Here is a 19491-nt window from a genome sequence, read left to right as displayed (position 1 = left end):
GGTCATTGGTGAAGTGCGGTTTCGGTACTGTGGAGGGGACGGAAACCAGACTGGAACTGTTCATACAGGTTGTTAAGTGATAAGTGAGAGTGGAGTTGAGTAGAGACCATTTTCTCAAGGATTTTGGAAATGCAGGGTAGATTTGAAATAGGACGGATATGATTGTAGTTGGTAGGATCTGCACCAAGTTTTTTCAGGATTGGGGTTATTGCAGAGATTTTGAATGATGTAGGAACAGTTCCAGTAGTGAGAGAGGAGTGGATGATGGCAGAAATGAGGAGGACCAGAGAGGGGAGGCTGGATTTAACCAGAATTGTTGGGAGGGGGTCCAGCTGACATGTGGTGGGCTTGGATTTATGGATGAGGTCGGAGATCTCTGAGAGGGTGGGGAGCTTGAAAGAGGAGAAGGGTTGGGCCTGTGGATGGAGGTCGGAAGTGACTCTGATGGATTGTCTGGATTTTTGTATTGAAGAAAGACATAAGAGAGGTACAAGGCACTTGAGTACAAGTGGGGTGGTATAGAAACTTGGGATCGGGTGGTATTGTTGAACAGTGAAAAGAGTGGTGTTTCTTACATTTTTAACAGATTATGCTGGAGTAATAGTTTGATTTGGATGTAGTAATATAGTCCTGGTACTGCTGAAAATTATTTTTGTACATTTCTTTGTGAACAGTCAATCCAGTTTTACAGTGAAGCCGTTCAAGCTGTCTGCCTTTGGCTTTCATAAGCCGGAGTTCAGGCGTAAACCGGAGAGCAGAGGGGGAAAAAGAGACAGATCTTGTTTTTAGTGGAGCGAGGAAGTTGAGGATATCATGAAGTCCGGTGTTATATTATAAAATCAGCTATTCAGGGGTCGATTAGTCTTCAATGTCAATGAAATTGTCAATATTGGAGGAGAAAGAGTCCGTGTTTATGTCCTTAATATTAAGTAAGGAGATGAGACGAGGGGACTTAGTGATGGAGAGAGTGATGGAGAGAGTGAGGTCGACGTTGAATGAGGAGGAAGTGGTCGGTGATGGGGAGTTCAGCTGCTGCACAGTCAACAGGGGTAACACCAGAGCAGCAAATCAAGGATGTGTCCTTTGGAGTGTGTGCGAATATGGGTGTGCTGCTGAAATCCAGAGCTCTCAAGGCAGGATGCAAAGTCTCTGGTAAGAGGATGGTTTATGTTGTCATTGTGTATGTTAAAATCTCCCAACAATATTGTGTTCTGTGAGAGAGTGGAAAGGTGTGCGAGAAAAGCAGCAAAGTCATTTAAAAACTGGCCATTTGGTTTTCGGGGTAAATAAACAATTGCAATAGTTGTAGGAGTAGGCGGAGGCTCAAGCAAGTGGAAGCGCAGTCCCAGGAGCTCCACAGCTAAGTACTGGAGCAGTCCCATCACGAGCTGGCGAGCAAGCGACAGGAGAGTCCAGGCAAGCATGGACCAGGTGTATATCCTTTCAGACCACATTGTTGGCATGGACTCGGGTAGCTTAGGCGACAAAGTGAACAGTAAACATTCAAATAAGTTTAAAAGTGCTGGTGAGCAGCGGCAGGCAGCGGCAGGCAGCGGCAGGCAGCTGCGCCAGCGTTCACTCGTCTAGCTCTGATCGACCTGCTACGAGCATGATAAGAGTCCTCATAATCATAAAGCCCACTCAAGATTAGATTATTTTTTATTTCTAAAAGTATGATTGTGGATAAAACGGGAGTACGTACGGTTAATGTTCGCACCACAGGGAATGAGAAGTCATCCTTCACTGTAGTTCTCGCCTGCCAGGCTAATGGTCAGAAACTTCCACCCATGGTTATTTTCAAGAGGAAGACCTTGCCAAAAGAAAACTTTCCAGCTGGCGTCGTCATCAAAGCTAACTCGAAGGGATGGATGGATGAAGAAAAGATGAGTGAGTGGTTAAGAGCAATTTATGTGAAGAGACCGGGTGGCTTTTTTCACACAGCTCCTTCCCTATTGATCTACGACTCCATGCGCGCCCATATCACAGATGGCGTCAAAAAACAAGTGAAGAACACTAATTCAACACTCGCCGCCATTCCGGTTGGATTGACAAAAGAACTCCAGCCGCTAGATATTGGTGTCAACAGGGCATTCAAAGCTAGACTGTGAACTGCGTGGGAGCAGTGGATGACAGAAGGCAAACACCAAGACGGGGAGACAGCGCCGGATGACATACGCCACTATCTGCCAGTGGATCGTCAATGCCTGGGCTGACATATCTGTCTCAACTGTGGTCCAAGCATTCAGGAAGGCAGGAATCATCACTGAACTGCCAGACAACAGCAGCGACACTGACTCCATTAACGACGACGTTGACGAGACGGAGCCGGGCATGTTGGATGCCGTACTCGCCCAACTGTTTAATTCGGACACTGAAGAAGAAGAATTTGAGGGATTCGTGGATGAGGAATAAATAAATAAAGTGAGCTTTACGTGTTTATTTTGTGTGTTGTGAATATGGACATTAACGTTTGAACAACGTTGTTATTGTTATATTGTTACTGCTTTGCACTATTTCGAGTGTTACTATATTGTGATTGCACTAACGTTTGATTTACCGTAACAGTATCAGACTTTTTTTACGGACGTTTTTTACGTGTTTACTGAATCGAGGAAAAGTTCCCCTCGTCTATGTGATATAAATGTTGCACTACATGTTATACCGTGCTGTTGTTAAAAGTTAAACTGTCACGAAAATACTACGTTGCTGACTTTACCTCGGGGAAAATAATAAAACAGCTGTTCATTTTGGGAGTGAACGGAGTTGTCAGAATGCTGGTTTGTACTGGTAATCTATTACGGTAATAAAGTTTGACTGACCTGTCTGACTGTTTTGTTGACATTCCCTTTAGCGCAGCTTCATCTAATGGATGCATAACGTAACCCCAGCCTCTATTGTAGCATCTATTCTATAATGCAGTGCGCCTTATATATGAAAAAAGTTTTAAAATAGGCCATTCATTGAAGGTGCGCCTTATAATGTGGTGCGCCTTATAGTGCGGAAAATACGGTAGGTGGAGACTCTATACATTTTTAAACCATGATCCAGTATTTGATAAGTTGCTGTCTCAGGACCTGAAAGGCTTCTTTGAAATTAATGTTGGATCCACAGAGAACATAGGCACAGTCTGGGAAGCATCAAAAGCTTTTATATGGGGTAAGATTATAGCATACTCTCTAAAAAGAAAGCATTGAAAAGTTAAAGAATCTGGAATCTCGACTAAAAGAGAAAGAAAGGCAGTTAGCAAAAACTTAGTGAGTCATTACTGAAACAGGTGTGACATTTGATTTAAATTAGATAACAAAAAAGGCTGAATATGCTCTGTTCAGATTGAAAACAAATTTTTATGAGAATGGGGGAAAAAAAAATCAGGCAAGCTATTGGCCAGACAACTTAAGCAAAGAGAAGCTAGACATGCTCTTTTTGGGCTTCCTCCGTCCAAAAATCAGCCCGTCATCTCAGGGTTTAAGTACTCCTTCAGGTGATTAGTGAAACAGGCTGCAGCTGGGGGGGAACACGCCTACCGGACCTAGACGACAAAACACAACAGGGAGACACATGCAGGGAAAGACAGACAGAGGGAGACAGAACCAACTCTTGACAATTACCTCTGTTATTTTTGCTATTAGCTATGGATTTCACACTATTTGCTTTCATTGTACCTTATTTATCTACTTATATTAAGTCATTAAATTAATTAGTTGTGACCATGTCTGACATGGGTTGTTGGGAGTGATAGTGGGATTTATGATGGGGTTTTTTGTTGTTGTTCCCGTTTCTCCTGTGGAACCAACTCCAAGGTTTGGTTCAAGAGGCAGACACCGTCTCCGCATTGGCCACACTGGCTCAGGTTTGTCTTGGACCAGCCTATAGTAATGCTGCTATAGGCCTAGTCTGCCCTGAGAGTTCATTTCTGTTCTCTTAGAAGCATTCAGCTCCCAGGTTAGTGTGGCAGCTGGTGCGATACCAGTGGAACTACGAGTGGCAGATCTAGAGAATCAATACACCGACAACGCCACCTTAGGACTTGCACCTAAAGAGTATACTCCTTTAACTTTAATTTCTCTGAGGGTTTCCCAAAAACCACCCATACACAGGTCCCTACACAAATGAATACAGGCACGATGTAAAATAATGTTACAACCTTTATTAGAAACAATAAAACAATTTAATTCATCAAGTTCTGTCTAAAACATTTATATCATTATTTAATTGATGATGTTCTACCTACACCAATACAGTCAGCCAGTCAGGAAGTGAAAGGCAGTTCACCACAGCTAGCTCTGGCAGAGGTCCCTGCACTCAAATAATTCAAAAAAAAGGAGAAACAAAACAATATATTAATAAACATATCACTGCAACTCAAAAACGGAAAGGGGAAAACCATACAAGAAAAGGTATAAACGTGGCAGGTCCTCAACTATAGCTGCTGCAGTAACCACTCCCACCCCCACTGACGTCTCGTTATGGGATTGGGGCGAAGCACAAGTGACTCACCTACACTTAGAGAGAGGGATTAAGAGTGTCAATACGAGGACGGAACAACTGGTTACTAACTAGCAAGGCAAGTTAGAGGCAAGGCAGGGCAAACAGCAGCCCAGCGCCAGACAAACTTCAAAAGAAAACAAAGTAAACTGTTAGTGACAACATCTAACCAAACTAGCAGACAATAGCATTTAGCTGAAAGAACTGGTTACCTGGATCCTGCACACATCAGTGCTTGTAGCGCGCACGCGCACACACACACACACACACACACACACACACACACACACACACACACACACACACACACACACACACACACACACACACACTCACTTAACCTACAACAGAGGACCGTCACACACACCACCGTGGCCCGATGCGTCAACCCGCAGGACGCACAGCGCATACACCCTCGGACGCTATGGCGTGGCGGAGCTGCGAGCTGGCCGCGCTTGCTTCGGCAGAGGAAAAAGAAAGACTAAACGACCGGGGGGGTTATATAGGACACAGCTGCACTACAGGTGGCACACCTGCCGCGATAGCCATGCCGGCTGTAAAACAAACAGACTGAGAGACACCAGATAACTGAAATGCAAACAGAATATAAACCATCCGGTTACATTAGCACTAGCATAACTTCTCATTTAGCACACCAGCAGTGTAGGGTATAGCTGCAATACCGGAGACCACAATTTCATGATCCTAGTTGTTTTGTAACAGTGCCACCCATTGACGGGAAAACCAGCAGCTAGCCATCACCTCATCCTCCCTAAAAGCAGCTGATAGCTAGCTGCCTCGTCTGCTTTTCCAGCGCTGCGATTGCAGCGTTGATCTGAATATGATCACGCAATCATTGGCCATTGTGTCCAGTCTGAACACATCTTAAGTGTGTAATCCAGAGCAACGCTCAGTCCACAGTAAACATAGTGGACACCTGCGTTACATTAAAGTTCTCACGCCCAGCTGCTTCCAACTTCACTGAGAACAGCAGGGGTAAACCAGCATCACCAATCTATTTTAACAAAAATAATTAGTGTGGCGTTCACTTCTGAGGCGGTTTGTAACATGTCGGCTACAACAATGTTGTCTTCATGTCAGGATCCCTCAGGAGCGTTCTCCTCTGCCCGAAGCTGGCCATCTGCCCAGCGCCAAGGCAGTCTGTTATAGGGATGAGCAAGTACAGCATTATCTGTATCTGTCTCCGTTTTCCATATAAATGATCCGTACTTGGGTGGGCGGGGCCTAATCCGGAAGTGAGGCTTTAACCAATATGTTATTTTAAGCGTGCAAATTGATATAGTTGATCAGAAATAGTTCTATTTATTGCTGATTAGAAAACTTTTTCCAGGACAGCATCAGCATTGAGCTTCAGATCAATGGTTTTGATCACGACAGCAAACAAACTATTTAAACAACTTTACAACAATGAAGACAACACATGAATGTAATAAACAAGAGTTTAAATACTCAACATAAGCCTGTGAATGTTCTCATTTGTCCAGGTCATCGTTATCCTCAAAGCAATTTCAGTCAAAAGCAACTGGACTTGGTTATTTGTCTATTTCCTAGACTATATATATATATATATATATATATATATATATATATATATATACATATATACATATATATACATACATACATATATATATATGTACCCAGGATAAAAGGTTCAAAAAATCACAACCTAAAATGAAAGCAATCTCCGAGAATAAATGCAACATGCATTGTTTTTAAAATATAAATAAATATAAATAAAAACAGGTGGGTGTACTATACATCACTTTTATTATTTCATATTCACATAGGCAGCAGTTAATTATTGTTATTTAAAATGTATAAATACGAAGTTAAAATAAAGAATTAATAATTAAAATGTATATAAAGAAGAGTTTGTGTGATAAAAAGGCCCTCAGATGTCTGTGGTGATAGATAAGGTTTGAAATCATTTGTTTGTGTTTGTTTGGAGGGCCCTCTCTGCTGGTAGAAATAAATAAATGAGAATAAATAGAATAAATTGAAATGCAACACTCTGAATCCTCTGGCAATAAAACATGCTGCGTGCTGTACATGGAATAAAAACACACCGAATTTAAAAAACACAGGTAAGGCATAAATACAAATAAAATTGATGATAAAACCATCAAACATCATTTCAAATCCTTTCGTCTCTGCTGCCCATCACTGAGCAGTGGTCCAGTCTCCGTTACTCTCAAGGACCATGCTTTTTGAGTTCCATGGAGATTAAAATGCGCATATAAAACTGTTGTGCCTGTTTTTTTTATTCTAATGTACAATCATTTCTGATCTCCCCCACGTGGAGTTTGCGGCCTTGTACCTGATTGCATAGACTGCGTTAATGGTTGTGGCCTGGGGGTTAAAAATCTGGGGGACACCGATAAAACCAATTGCCGCTATTTGAAGCGCCTCCCAAGGGTGTTTGCCTTGATTTCATTTAGTGTGGACCAGATGTCTTTAAGGTTCTTGTTCCTCCTGTAGGCAGAGATCAGAGATCAGACGGCATCTCCTCAAAGCGTCACAGTCCTCCCCCACCCCCTGGAAATTATTTGACAGGAGTGGTTTCAAACCCTCTCAGTTTGTTATGACCAGGGGGCCGAGGGTGGAGTCAAACGGCCTGGTGGTGAGGATCTTGTTTCGGTATTGGTTGATGCTGCTGTTGACTTCCGCCTTGATACTTCTAAGCAAGCGCTTCGAGTAACCCCTGGGTCTCAAAGCACTAAAAAAGTTTCTGGTGGCCTCCTCCACATGCTCCGGAAAGGTGCAAATTCTGGGGAAGCGTATCAGTTGGGAATTTTTCAGGCCCCTGTACGTATGTTTGGGGCGATAACTGGTTTCGTGTAGGTGTGCATGAAGGTCAGTGTCTTTAAAGTCTCCTTCGGGGCCAGTAACTTAGACTGGTCGCTGAAGTTGCGAAAAAAGCCCTCCACTGTAGAGGGTTGTAAGTTATGTTTACGTTTTATTTTGGGGATGGTGGGGGTTCAGGATGTTGACGAAGGTGTGGAAGTCCTGTTCAGTTTTGTTCTAGAGGCTGAAGACGTCGTCCAGGTACCAGAAGTAAAGATGGTGTTGTGCCGAGGGCTGTCTCCTCCAAATGGGCCAGGTAAATGTCCGTTTAGGAGGGTCTCCAGCTGTGTGGGTGTGCAATGGGCGCCCATTGCACACCCACACAGCTGGAGATAGTTTTTGCTGTTGAATTGAAAGTTGTTCCGGGTGATTGTGAGGTAGAGCACTCAGATGATGTTGTCAGGTCTGGATGTTTATTGAAAATATGTTTAACTGCATTCACTCCCAGGGGTGTTTCTATGTTAGTGTATAGTGATTCTATGTCTACTGAGAATGATTTGGTGTGTTCGGGTACCTGAGGGTTTTTTATTTTGTTTACATAATCATATGTGTCCTTGTTCTATCAAATGCTTCATGATGGAGCTCCGGTGAATTCAGAAACTTATAAAAAAAGTGTGGGCAGATGAGGTGACTATGGAAATAACTAATGAGATTTGGGAAGAATGTGTATGAAATGTACAAACGTGTTCAGTTAACATCAGACACAACCTAATGCAGTTTTAAGTGCGCCATAGACTCCATTACCCGCAAGAAAAGCGACATTAATTTGACCCCCATGTCCCACCAACATGTAACGATGTAAATCCTTGATAGGTATTCCAGCACATTCGTTCTGGGCATGTAGAAAACATTTTGGAAATGTATTTTTCAGTGCTTTTATAGGGCTTTTGGTATAAAATCTGGCCTACAACTCTCTGGTTGAAATTCAAAAGTGTCCTTTCTTCTATGTAATAGTTCAATTTGGGATGGTGATAGCTAAAAAGCTGATTTTTCTGATTCTTGTACTCACCACTTTTCCCGTGCATTTACTGATCAGTCCACATTTATTTGTATTCATTTTCAGTTTGCTATAGTTTTACCATTGCTTTTGTGTAACATTTCAACACTCACTATCCCGGGGTTGTTTGTGTTCAAACTGTTACCAATTTTACATCAAGTACTGGTTTAATTTAAAATAATCCCACAACCATAGTTTAGTTCCATTTCATTCTATTAAGTTGCAGGTTTAAATAGTAAATTGTTTTTTTCATTCATATTCACCATTTCTTTGTTCCTTTGTCTGGTCCACCATGTGGGAATGTTTTGGGGAGAAGCCGTCGATCATTTCTGGGGGTTTTATGGCGCTGATGATGTCATCGCTGACATCACTGGACAAATCCAATTGGGGTTTATTTTGTTATTTGAAGAAGAAGAAGAAGAAGAAGAAGAAGAAGAGCTGCTGGGAACAAGAAATGCATCCGCCATCTTGGACCAGTCATACCCGTCAACTTCTACAGAAGAAACAAGATACCAGTTTGTTGCAGCATATTCCTGTTGTATTTTGTGAATAGAATATTACCAAAGAGAGCTAGGATCTTTGATTTTACTGTACTGAAATCGTTGTCAGCTAGCTAGGCTATGCTTAGCGCTGTGTATGAACTGAGACTTGATAAGTCGTTTTAATAACACTGACTTACAAATTCCATCTGTCTTCAGCTTCCCGGTTCACCTCCAAAGAGTAGCTGTATCATCATAAGGCTGTTAGCATTTGTAAAACGTAAATATCGATAATCAATCACATGACACCGTGAGATACGTATTCCTGTGTGTGTATATATTGTATACTATTGTAACATGCTTCTTCATTTTAGTTGGAAAAGGGCAGGGCTACGTCTACCTCCAGATGAGCTGAAGGAAGCCTGTCCGCTGCCTCTCAGGATTCCCCAGAAACGACAACCCCCCACCCACAACCTCAGCCCAATGAGGTGAGTATTTCTTCTGTTAACATCATATCATAATGGTCATGGACATATTCAAGTAACACACACACACACACACACACACACACACACACACACACACAGACACACACACACACACACACACACACACACACACACACACACACACACACACACACACACACACACACACACACACACACACACCAGTGGCTTTGACAGGTGTTGACTATGTGAGCTATAAACTAGTGGTGTCAAAGTGATGTTTGTGAAGTGAAACATGTGCAATATAATCCACATACTGAGTCAATGTCTGGTTTTGTAGACATGGGTGATGGAAACAGTAAGACTGATGTCGCTTGATTCACATCAAGTGTTTAGAGGAACGTTTGCACACCTGCGAACTGCTCACCTTTTGGTTACAGTCACCTTTTTATGTCGACCAGGGCAGAAGAAGGGAATGAAGAGGGATTTAGTTTTCTCTGTTGTCACCTTTTTCACTGCTCCAGAGTTTGTAGGTCTAGGCTCGTCGTTTTGTTCAATGAGTTGCAATGTCTGCTTTCATATTCTACAACTTATTTTTTGTCCAATGTGAGAAAGGAATGCTTGAGCCGATCCCAGCTGACATCAGCAGGGAGGCGGGGTACACCCTGGACAGGACGCCAGTCTATCACAGGGCACATAGAAACAACCATTCACACTCACATTCACACCTACGGACAATTTAGAGTCATCAATTAACTGAACACCTGCAAGTCTTTGGACTGTGGGAGGAAGAACCCGGAGAACCCACCACAATACCGTGCCGCCCATTTGTTCAGTCTATTGAACAAAATAATTTGACGTGTATTAATAAGAGTGAAATATGTAATTTTAACTATCATCAGATTGTGTTTACCATGAAAAGGATCTCCTTAAAACAAGATTTTAATTTTGTCATTGTGCCAGCAAAAGGTTGCTGAGCCAACACATAAACTTTGTACATTTGAACCACTCTTCATCCAACTTTCTGCTCCCCAGCTCATATTGGTCCTCCAGGTTGATCATAAATTTGTATTTTATATATATATATATATATATATATATATATATATATATATATATATATATATATATATATATATATGTATATACACTCACTGGCCACTCCATTAGGTGCACCTGTCCAACTGCTCGTTAACGCACATTTCTAATCAGCCAATCACACGGCAGAAACTCTATGCATTCAGGCATGTAGACATGGAGAAGGGGATGTGCTGCAGTTTGAAGCAGCATCAGAACAGGGAAGAAAGGTGATTGAAGTGACTTTGAACGTGGCGTAGTTGTTGGTGCCAGACGGGCTGCTCTGAGGATTTCACAAACTGCAGATCTACTGGGATTTTCACACACAACCATCTCTAGGGGTTTACAGAGAACGGTCCCAAAAAGAGGAAAGATCCAGTGAGCAGCAGTTCTGCCAGTGGTCAGAGGAGAATGGACAGATTGGTTGGAGCTGATAGGAAGGCAACAGTAACTCAAATATTCACTGGTTCCAACAGAGGAATGCAGGAGCGCATCCGTGACCATACACCACCACCTACTTTCTAGCAGATAGGGAACAGCAGCAGAAGACCACACTGATACTTTATTAAGCACCGTGTGTGTGTGTGTGTGTGTGTCTCTCTCTCTCTCTCTCTTAATCATATATTGTTTCTGCAAATTATTAAAACTGCTGACTATACTGCCCCTATGTTTCTGCTTCTCGATCATATTGATGTGTGATTTGCAAAATACCTATCACCTATCATAGCCACATCCCATATCACAGGGCGACCAGACCCCTGTTTTTCTAAATACAGAAATAAAAATACCTGTCCCCATTTTGGGGCAGTAGTAGCTCAGTCCGGGCTAGGAACCGGAGGGCTGCTGGCTCAAGTCCCTGTGTGGACCATGAGAGGTGCCAGTTCATCTCCCGGGCACCTCCGAGGTGCTGTTGAGCAAGCCACCAAACCCCCAACTGCTCCCTCCATTTGTTGCATGTATATAGGTCCTGTGTGTGTATTTCGGGCCTGTGTGTGTGTAAAATGAAAAATAATAGAGTGAAAATTGAATTCTCTATTCGCTGTACTAATAAAGGAATTCTTCTTCTTCTTGTTTTTTAAGACGGTCGTGTGTCCTGTATCATAGCCACATGCATGAGCTTTACAGCAAAAAAAACCCCGCGTGAAAACCAGTTTGGTGAGGTATGTTTAATTAAATGCGCTGACAGTTCATTTCACCTGCCAGACAGATTACACTGACCGGGCCAAGATGGCGGCCCGACCGCTCGTCAGCGCCAGCAGGCAGTAGAGGCCGATGCGGGGTCCACTCTTATTATGTCTATGAGAAGAAGAAGAAGATGACGACGACGACGACGAGGACGAGTCCCGACTCCCGACTCCCGGAAGTGACGGTTGTTGTTTCCCCGACCTAAACACCGGAAGCAGTTAGCGGTGAGAAGCCGTTAGTTGAATCCAAGTAACGGCAGAAAAACAGAAAAAAAGATGATTTAGTTTGTTCATCGGAGATGGACCGATACCGGAAACAGCTGGAGGTGGTTATAAAACCGGAAACGAAACTGCGAGGAGGTTTGTTTTCTTTCTACTGCTCCGCTAATGATGCTAAGCTAGGGTTAGCTATAACCTGTTAGCCTGAAGTTATGATGCATTCCTAAGCACTGCACCATGGGACTTATTATCCTCCCTGGAGTTTACGAGCTCCGGCTTCAAAGCGCTCCACACAATTGAAGTCGAACGTAACCAGGAAACATTGACGACCGCCATTAAATACATTAATAAACATATTGTCCAGTGGATAACATTGGTTGACATTAGAGGGGTATTCAGCTAAAACATCTTCATCAACTGATCTGGAGCCGTAGCCTTTATGTAAAAGCTCTGCACATGGATATGAAATGGAACTGGGTACAATATTACAATGGGCCTTCAATTCTGCAGCACAGCACAGCACTGCTGGGCCACTGGAGATTTAGATTTTATTTCATCAAAATGAAACAATGTAGTATAGAAAAATATACTATAATATATATGTTAATACTATAATATATATGTTAATAGTAAATTATATATAACAATAGTAAATTATAGAATTCTGAGTATTAATGTAGAAGAAGAAGAATTCCTTTATTATTCAATTATTTCACTGTTATTATTATTCAGCTTAATACAGGCCCGAAATACACACACATGCACAAACAGGACCTATATACATATAATTAATGGAGAGATGTCAGAGCCAGGGAGCTGTCGATGGATCGGCGCCCCGAGCAGTTGGGGGTTGGGGGTCTTGCTCAGCAGCACCTCGACAGTGCCCAGGAGATGAACTGGCACCTCTCGAGCCACCAGTCCACGACATTTATGGTCACAGAGACTCGAACCGGCGACCCTGCGGTTCCCAGCCGAGTGGACTGAGCAACAGTATGTGTGTGTGTGTATATGTATACATACTTTTTACAGTATATATACAACAGACGAAACGTAGTATGTAGATGATAATCATGAGCTACAATGTAATCAACTAAATAGGTTAGGATAAAATATAATTTAACGTAAAGCAGGGTTATTCAAGTAAAATTTAAAAAGGTCCAGTTAGACAAAATTAACTCAAGCCGAGGTCCGGCTTGTTATTTTTGGGACTATAATAATTTTAGTGACTTAAATAATAAGTCGGCTCCTATAAACACGTTATATTTCTTTTTTCAAGAAGGCTAAATTAAGGGCTGCATTTAGAAATAAAATGCATCCGGAGTGTGAATCTTTGGGTGCCTTTCGATTCAAAGCAATTCTCAAGTAAAATTCTTCTCGATCGATCGATTTTGAATCAGCACGAGCTTCAGGATCTCCAGTCCTAATTATGGCATGAAAACAATAGATTCTACTTTATTTTTTGAGAAAGGTATCAACTGATTGCTTTAATGTACACACACAAAGGCAAATCCATGACCAAATGTAGTTAAGTCTACTTCCACAACCTTTTTATACATCCCGATTCTCCGTGACTTCAAAAATAAAACATAGATACAATTATACACGTAGGCTAATAGCTGCCATATTTCTCAGAATTTTGGCCATTTCCCAAATAAAAATGTACAAAAGTAATCCTGCAAAACAATTGTAGTTCATATGATATTTTAATGTGAAGTATATTTTGAAAGACCTTTTATTCTGAAATTCCACAGTGAAAAGTTCTGTGAATATTATGCAGTTAATCTAAAATTTCCCTAATTATGTGTTATTTGGGCCTGGTTGTGTAACGTTTTATTCTGAAAACTGAAAAACGGACGTGGACACAACAAAGACTTTTGAAGACTTGTATTTCATGTTGTGTTCTCGTGTAAGTTAATACTTCATCTCCTCTGCAGGTCAGAGTTTTATACTGCCAAGTGTTTCCCTACATGTCAGAGTTTTATACTGCAGAGTGAGACAGAATGACAGTAAACCCTGGACAGGACGCCAGTCTATCGCATGGCACATAGAGGCAGACAACCATTCACACCTACTGGCAATTCAGAGTGCTCAATTAAGACGTGCATGTCTTTGGACTGTGGGAGGAACCCGGAGACAACCCACGCAGACACGTTATGTGTGGGTCATTGGGACATTGCGTTTGGCCTTTAGCTGGTCAGGGTCAGTATGGTTGTTTGGATTGATGTTATGTCACAACAGGGTGTTTATTCATCAGACTCCATCCACTGTACCCATGGAGACCAGTAGAGAGCGGAGCCTGTGTGACACAAAGGTTATAGTATTGTAACCCTAGTTCTATTAGCACAGGCAGAGCACTCTACATTGGGGCCCTGACGCTAGTATGCTGCTTGCTTGAAGAGGGAGTAGGATAACAGACAGTGGTGTACTTCCTTATTAAACGACAGGTATTCAGGTTGACACGTCCTGATTTCTACGTTAATGAATGTTTATGAACTCATATAGAGTTTTCACAATTAAAATGTACATTCATTAATATGCCATGTTTAACTGTAATGTCCTGACAAGTGTTGAAGTTATGTTTCCTTTTCAGGGTGACATCTAATGTGAAGCCAAAGACTAGCTACATCATCTCTCATGAACATTTAATCAGAATGAAGATGTTATGTGTTTACACTATTAGTGGTTAATGAAACAAGAAATATGAATATGCAGTTATACAACTGCAACTCACTTATGTTGCTCTAACTTCTGTTTAGTCCTCAAACTTTTCATATTCCGTTGGAAACATGAGAAGTATTAGTTTCAGTCCTTCTGAACTATTTTAACCCATGTGCACACTCGGGTAATGCCTCCATTTTTTAATTGTTTATCCTAATTTATTTAGTGCATTACATTTAAGTTCATGATTATCAGCAATATACAACCCCTCGTCTGTGGTCATCTTTTCCTGGGCTATAACTAAGGTTTATGACCTAAAAAAAAATTTAAATTGTGGTTGGAGCAATTGATTGTACTCATGTGCGTCTGAAGGCACCATCAATGAATGATTACGCATTCATCAATCGCCAAAACTACCACTCGATAAATGTACGGGTGATTTGTGATGCCAAGCTATCGCTTCTAAACGTGGTGGCCAGGTGGCCAGGGGGAAAACACGATTCTTTTAAATTTCTAAACAGCTCGGCTCCAGCCCCCCGCAACCCCAACAGGGACAAATGGTTGAAGATGAATGAATGCATGAATGTGTTGGCGCGCGGCTGCAGCAAGGCGCACTGCAGAGCCAAAGTCATCTCCTCGGTTAGTGGCTACCCTCGATAATTTACATTAAATCAAACAAGGTATCAGATGATTAACATCTTGGTATGGTTCTTCTAGGTGACAAAGGTTATCCCCTAACAGAATACCTAAGGTTCACCGCAGGTTCAGCAGTGCGCACACACGCACGAGTTGACTGCCTCCGTTATTCTTTTACATACAGCATTTTGATGGGCCCCTTTTATTTCACTCTTAAGACTGCCAAAAAGCACATCTTTATTTTGCTCCATCTCGGATGTCAGGATGCCGATCTCTGTGTCGGAAAAGTGTCTTTTCTTCCCAGCGTTTCCCCTTTTCTATGTTTGACCTCAGTGGGCGAGGCCTCCGAACCAGGAATATTTAAAGGCGTAACATGTTAATGACGATCGAATTCAGCCGCCGCATTTATCAAGGCCCGCACATTCGTACGCTGTGATTGGTCAGATACGAATGTTTCATAAATCACACGTGGGTCCTTTCCCACGACCAATTCTGCGCTCAGATCTGAGCACGTTTTCACGCAAGATTGATAAATGAGGGCCAGTGTCTCATCATTTAAGACTCTTTGGAGTGAAAGCCCACTCTGCAGTGACCGAACCTCTCATCAGCAGAAAGAATAAAAACGCTAGACTTGCCTTTGCTGAGGAGCATGTTGTGTGGACAGAGAAGAAGTGGTCCAGAGTGACTTCAGTGATGAGAGGATGTTCAGTTTATTTTGGTCTGATGGGAAACTTTTTGCAACATGCAATACTTTTACTGCAACTGTCTCCCAATCAGCTGCAATTTTCATACAACAAAATGCCCCCTCTCACACTGCAAAACAAGTTCAGCAGTTCCTTGATGGTCAGAATATTGAAACAATCAGCCCTAAGAAAACAGTTCAATTCAATTTAATTTTATTGACATTCTAGTACAGCAGTGGTATAGCCAAGGATGATAGTCTATCAAATTCTGAACATTAAAAAAACAACAGTATTTTCGAATAAATCAAGTGTTTATAATTTATTCTCTAATTTTGATCTCCATATTTGGACAGATTCTGGTATCCAAGGCAGGTATGGTGGCAGAAGTGTTTGCTGTAGACTTAACATGCATTCACACCAAAAGTGATGAAAGCGCCAAGCTGCCATTCAAAAGCAATTTTAAAGGACGCAATGTCTCTTCAGGCAACGTGATCTCGCGTCCATCACCTCATGGCGTGTGTCTTTTCAAGCGACATCGTGTGAAGCTGTGCCGCGACAGCCAATCAGCGTTGAGGTTGTGGTAAGCGCCATCGAGGTTCTCCGCGAAACATCCAAGGGCTCACCGGGCTCACCAGAGCCGCGGTTGTTTCAGTCCTTGTGGGAAACCAGACTGTTCCTATGGATATAACTATAAACTGGCAGTGAGGTTCCTTTTAACATCTAATTATTAGTCTGCCAGAAATCCAGAAGAAGAAGAAAGCAGGGCAGAGTGAAGCTGATCTGATCTACCAGAGCCTGGGCAGCACCCTGTACAGCTACGGAGGTTAAATGTTCCGGGGATTTGATCACCTCCATCACTGTTTGTGTGAATGCACGGTCAGGCGTAGCTTACATGGAATCGGGCAGGATCTTATCCTGAGCAAAGTCATCCTACCTTCCAGCTATTTGGCACAGTTTTTACAGCCGGTTGGGGAGCAGAGTGAAAGTGCGCTAGCTGTTGCCTTAAAATTCAGCAGCGAGTCAAATTGTGCTCAGTATTCTATTAACGAGTTTGGGGACTGAGCTAAATCAGATTCTGTAATATAAACCTGCAGCCTTATCATAGTGAATTTAGCTCATTATCACATCAATGCTCACATTAATGCATGTTTGTCTGTTTTCAGCTTTACCTTCAGATGTCCAGGAAGTGATTGTTGGCGAAGAACATCAGCAGGAGTGGAGCTCCAGTCTGGACCAGGAGGACCCAGAGCCCCCAAATATTAAAGAGGAACAGGAGGAACTCTGGACCAGTCAGGAGGGAGAGCAGCTTCAGGGAATGGAGGAGGCTGATATCAAGTTCTCATTCACTCCAGTCTCTGTGAAGAGTGAATATGATGAAGAGAAACCTCAGTCCTCACAGCTTCATCAAAGACAAACTGAACATATGGAAGCAGAAGCTGATGAAGAGGACTGTGGAGGACCAGAACCAGCCAGGAACTCAGATTCAGATACATATTTAAGATCAGATACTGAAGACAAGACTGGAGACTCTTCTGAACCTGAGACTGATGACAATGATGATTGGAAGGAGACCAGAGAACCTCAGTCAGGTTCAAACTCTGTAAATATTGATGAGTTTCCTATTAGTGATTCGGGATGTAGTGCTGGTGAGAAACCATTTAGCTGCTATGAATGTGGGAAAAGATTTGGCCGCAAAGGAAATCTGAAGTTACACATGAGAACTCATACAGGAGAAAGACCTTTCAGCTGCTCCATCTGTAAGACTTCTTTTACAGAGAACGGGCGTTTACAGAGACACATGAGCATCCACACAGGAGAGAAACCATTTAGCTGCTCTGAGTGTGGGAAAAGATTTGGCCGTAAGTCAGATTTGAAGAGACACACAATAACTCATACAGGAGAGAAACCTTTCAGCTGCTCTGTGTGTAGGAAATCTTTTACAGAGAGTGGAAGTTTACAGAGACACATGAGTATCCACACAGGTGAGAAACCATTTAGCTGCTCGGAGTGTGGGAAAAGATTTGCCCGCAAGACAGATCTGAAGAGACACACAATAACTCATACAGGAGAGAAACCTTTCAGCTGCTCAGTTTGTAGGAAATCTTTTACAGAGAGTGGAAGTTTACAGAGACACATGATCATCCACACAGGAGAAAAACCATTTAGCTGCTCTGAGTGTGGCAAAATATTTGGCTCTAGTGGATATCTGAAAAGACATGTGGTAATCCACGCAGGGGAAAAACCTCTCAGCTGCACAGTGTGTGGCAAAGGTTTCATTGAAATTAGAGATCTGAAGAGGCACATGAGAACTCACACGGGTGAGAAACCTTTCAGTTGCTCAGTGTGCGGTAAAGCTTTCATTGACAGCAGACAAATGAAGATACACATGGGAACCCATACAGGAGAGAAAAGATTCAGCTGCAGTGTCTGCAACCAAAAATTCACTTGGTATTATCAGCTCAAAAACCATAAATGTGTTGCCCGTCAATGCTCACAGCTTCATCAAACTCCCAGTGAGGAAAACAGAGAGACAGAACCTCCAGCCAGCAGCTCAATGGAAACAGAGGCTGATGGAGAGGACTGTGGAGGACCAGAACCAGACATAAACTCAGATCCAGATAGACATTTACAACCTGTTACTGATGACAAGACTGAAGACTTGTTTGTAGCTGAGATTGGATTCAGTTGTGATGATCAGTAGTAGACTGTTAATAATAAACATACAAGTTTTATGACATGTATTCATCATCGTCGCAGTTTCTATACAAAAATATGTTAAATAGGCCGTTTTCACAGCATAATTAAACTGGCACAAAAACATTCTCGTCTGTATGTTTAGGGCATACCTTCATGACAACACTAAGGGGGGTCAATTTTTTTGTAACAGGCTAGTTTTTATTTCATTGGAAGTTAGAGTTTATGAATAATTAGGGGAGTGGCCTCTTGAGTGACAGCTACCCTCTAGGCCTCACTTCTCCACAGAGGTAAACGTGAACTCCCTCCCCTCAACGTCACATACATGCCCTTTTTTGGTAAGAGGTAATGAGGCGGAGTCAAAGTCTGACAAGATGGCGACTCCGGTTGGCGAGGACGTTTGGATCAAGTTGAAAGAAAGGACCCTGGCGGCGAGGCTATGTCAATTTTTTTTTACAGTCTATGACCAGAGTCAGCAAGGATCTTAGATACAGAAACACATTCACAAGCGGTCTGATGAAAATAGGGATTTTATGGAAAGCAAGTTTCAATTACCTTGACTATGTTGTCAATCAATTCATCAATCAATATGGATTGATCTGATGTATTGGATTTATTTAATTAAGAAGCTAGAGTGGCAGCCGAAAGAAAATTAGATGTTCAAATTGTTTTACTGAGTCTCTGTTTAAAGTACTGATTTAAAGTGCTGTGTGAATAAACATTATAATTATTGTTATTTTTATTATTACAAACTAAGTGTTAAGTAAAAAAATATAAAAACCTGCAAAGTATTTTGGTTGATCCGAAATATGAATGATATTGTGTAGTTTACTGTCACTGTGGACACGTCCATATTACTTAATTGTTTAAGTTAATTCATTTTAAGTGGTCTGTTAGTGTGGCCTGTACTCTATTCTGATGTTTGTAAATGCCCATTTTATACTTGTAAAAAAATAAATACAAGTCATTTTTGTTATGAGCTGTTTCTATAAACAACTGAATAAAGACTAAGCTTCAAGAACAGTAAGACTGAATGATGATGATATTTATTGATCAGTACAC

General features: G+C 41.9%; 1 protein-coding gene across 1 annotated transcript; it reads left to right on the top strand.

Moving 5' to 3' along the window:
- The first annotated feature begins 11825 nt into the window (after positions 1-11825).
- On the top strand, positions 11826-19225 carry LOC310964860 (uncharacterized protein). The gene is made up of 2 exons (XM_083938154.1): positions 11826-11899; positions 16899-19225. Exons 1-2 carry the CDS (start codon positions 11839-11841, stop codon positions 18434-18436), a joined length of 1599 nt encoding a protein of 532 aa, XP_083794280.1. The 5' UTR covers positions 11826-11838; the 3' UTR covers positions 18437-19225.
- The last annotated feature ends 266 nt before the right edge of the window (positions 19226-19491 follow it).

Source organism: Echiichthys vipera, assembly GCF_963691815.1.
Source record: "Echiichthys vipera genome assembly, chromosome: 23".
Lineage (NCBI taxonomy): Eukaryota > Metazoa > Chordata > Actinopteri > Perciformes > Trachinidae > Echiichthys > Echiichthys vipera.
Note: the sequence above shows the minus strand (reverse complement) of the source record. Positions and strands in the feature narration are given on the sequence as shown.

Bases quoted from the DNA above. Each gene is read 5' to 3' on its own strand.
- LOC310964860 (XM_083938154.1), top strand. From the start codon at position 11,839: ATGGACCGATACCGGAAACAGCTGGAGGTGGTTATAAAACCGGAAACG. The intron at 11,900-16,898 runs GTTTGTTTTCTT...GTCTGTTTTCAG, and splicing joins GGAAACGAAACTGCGAGGAG to CTTTACCTTCAGATGTCCAG.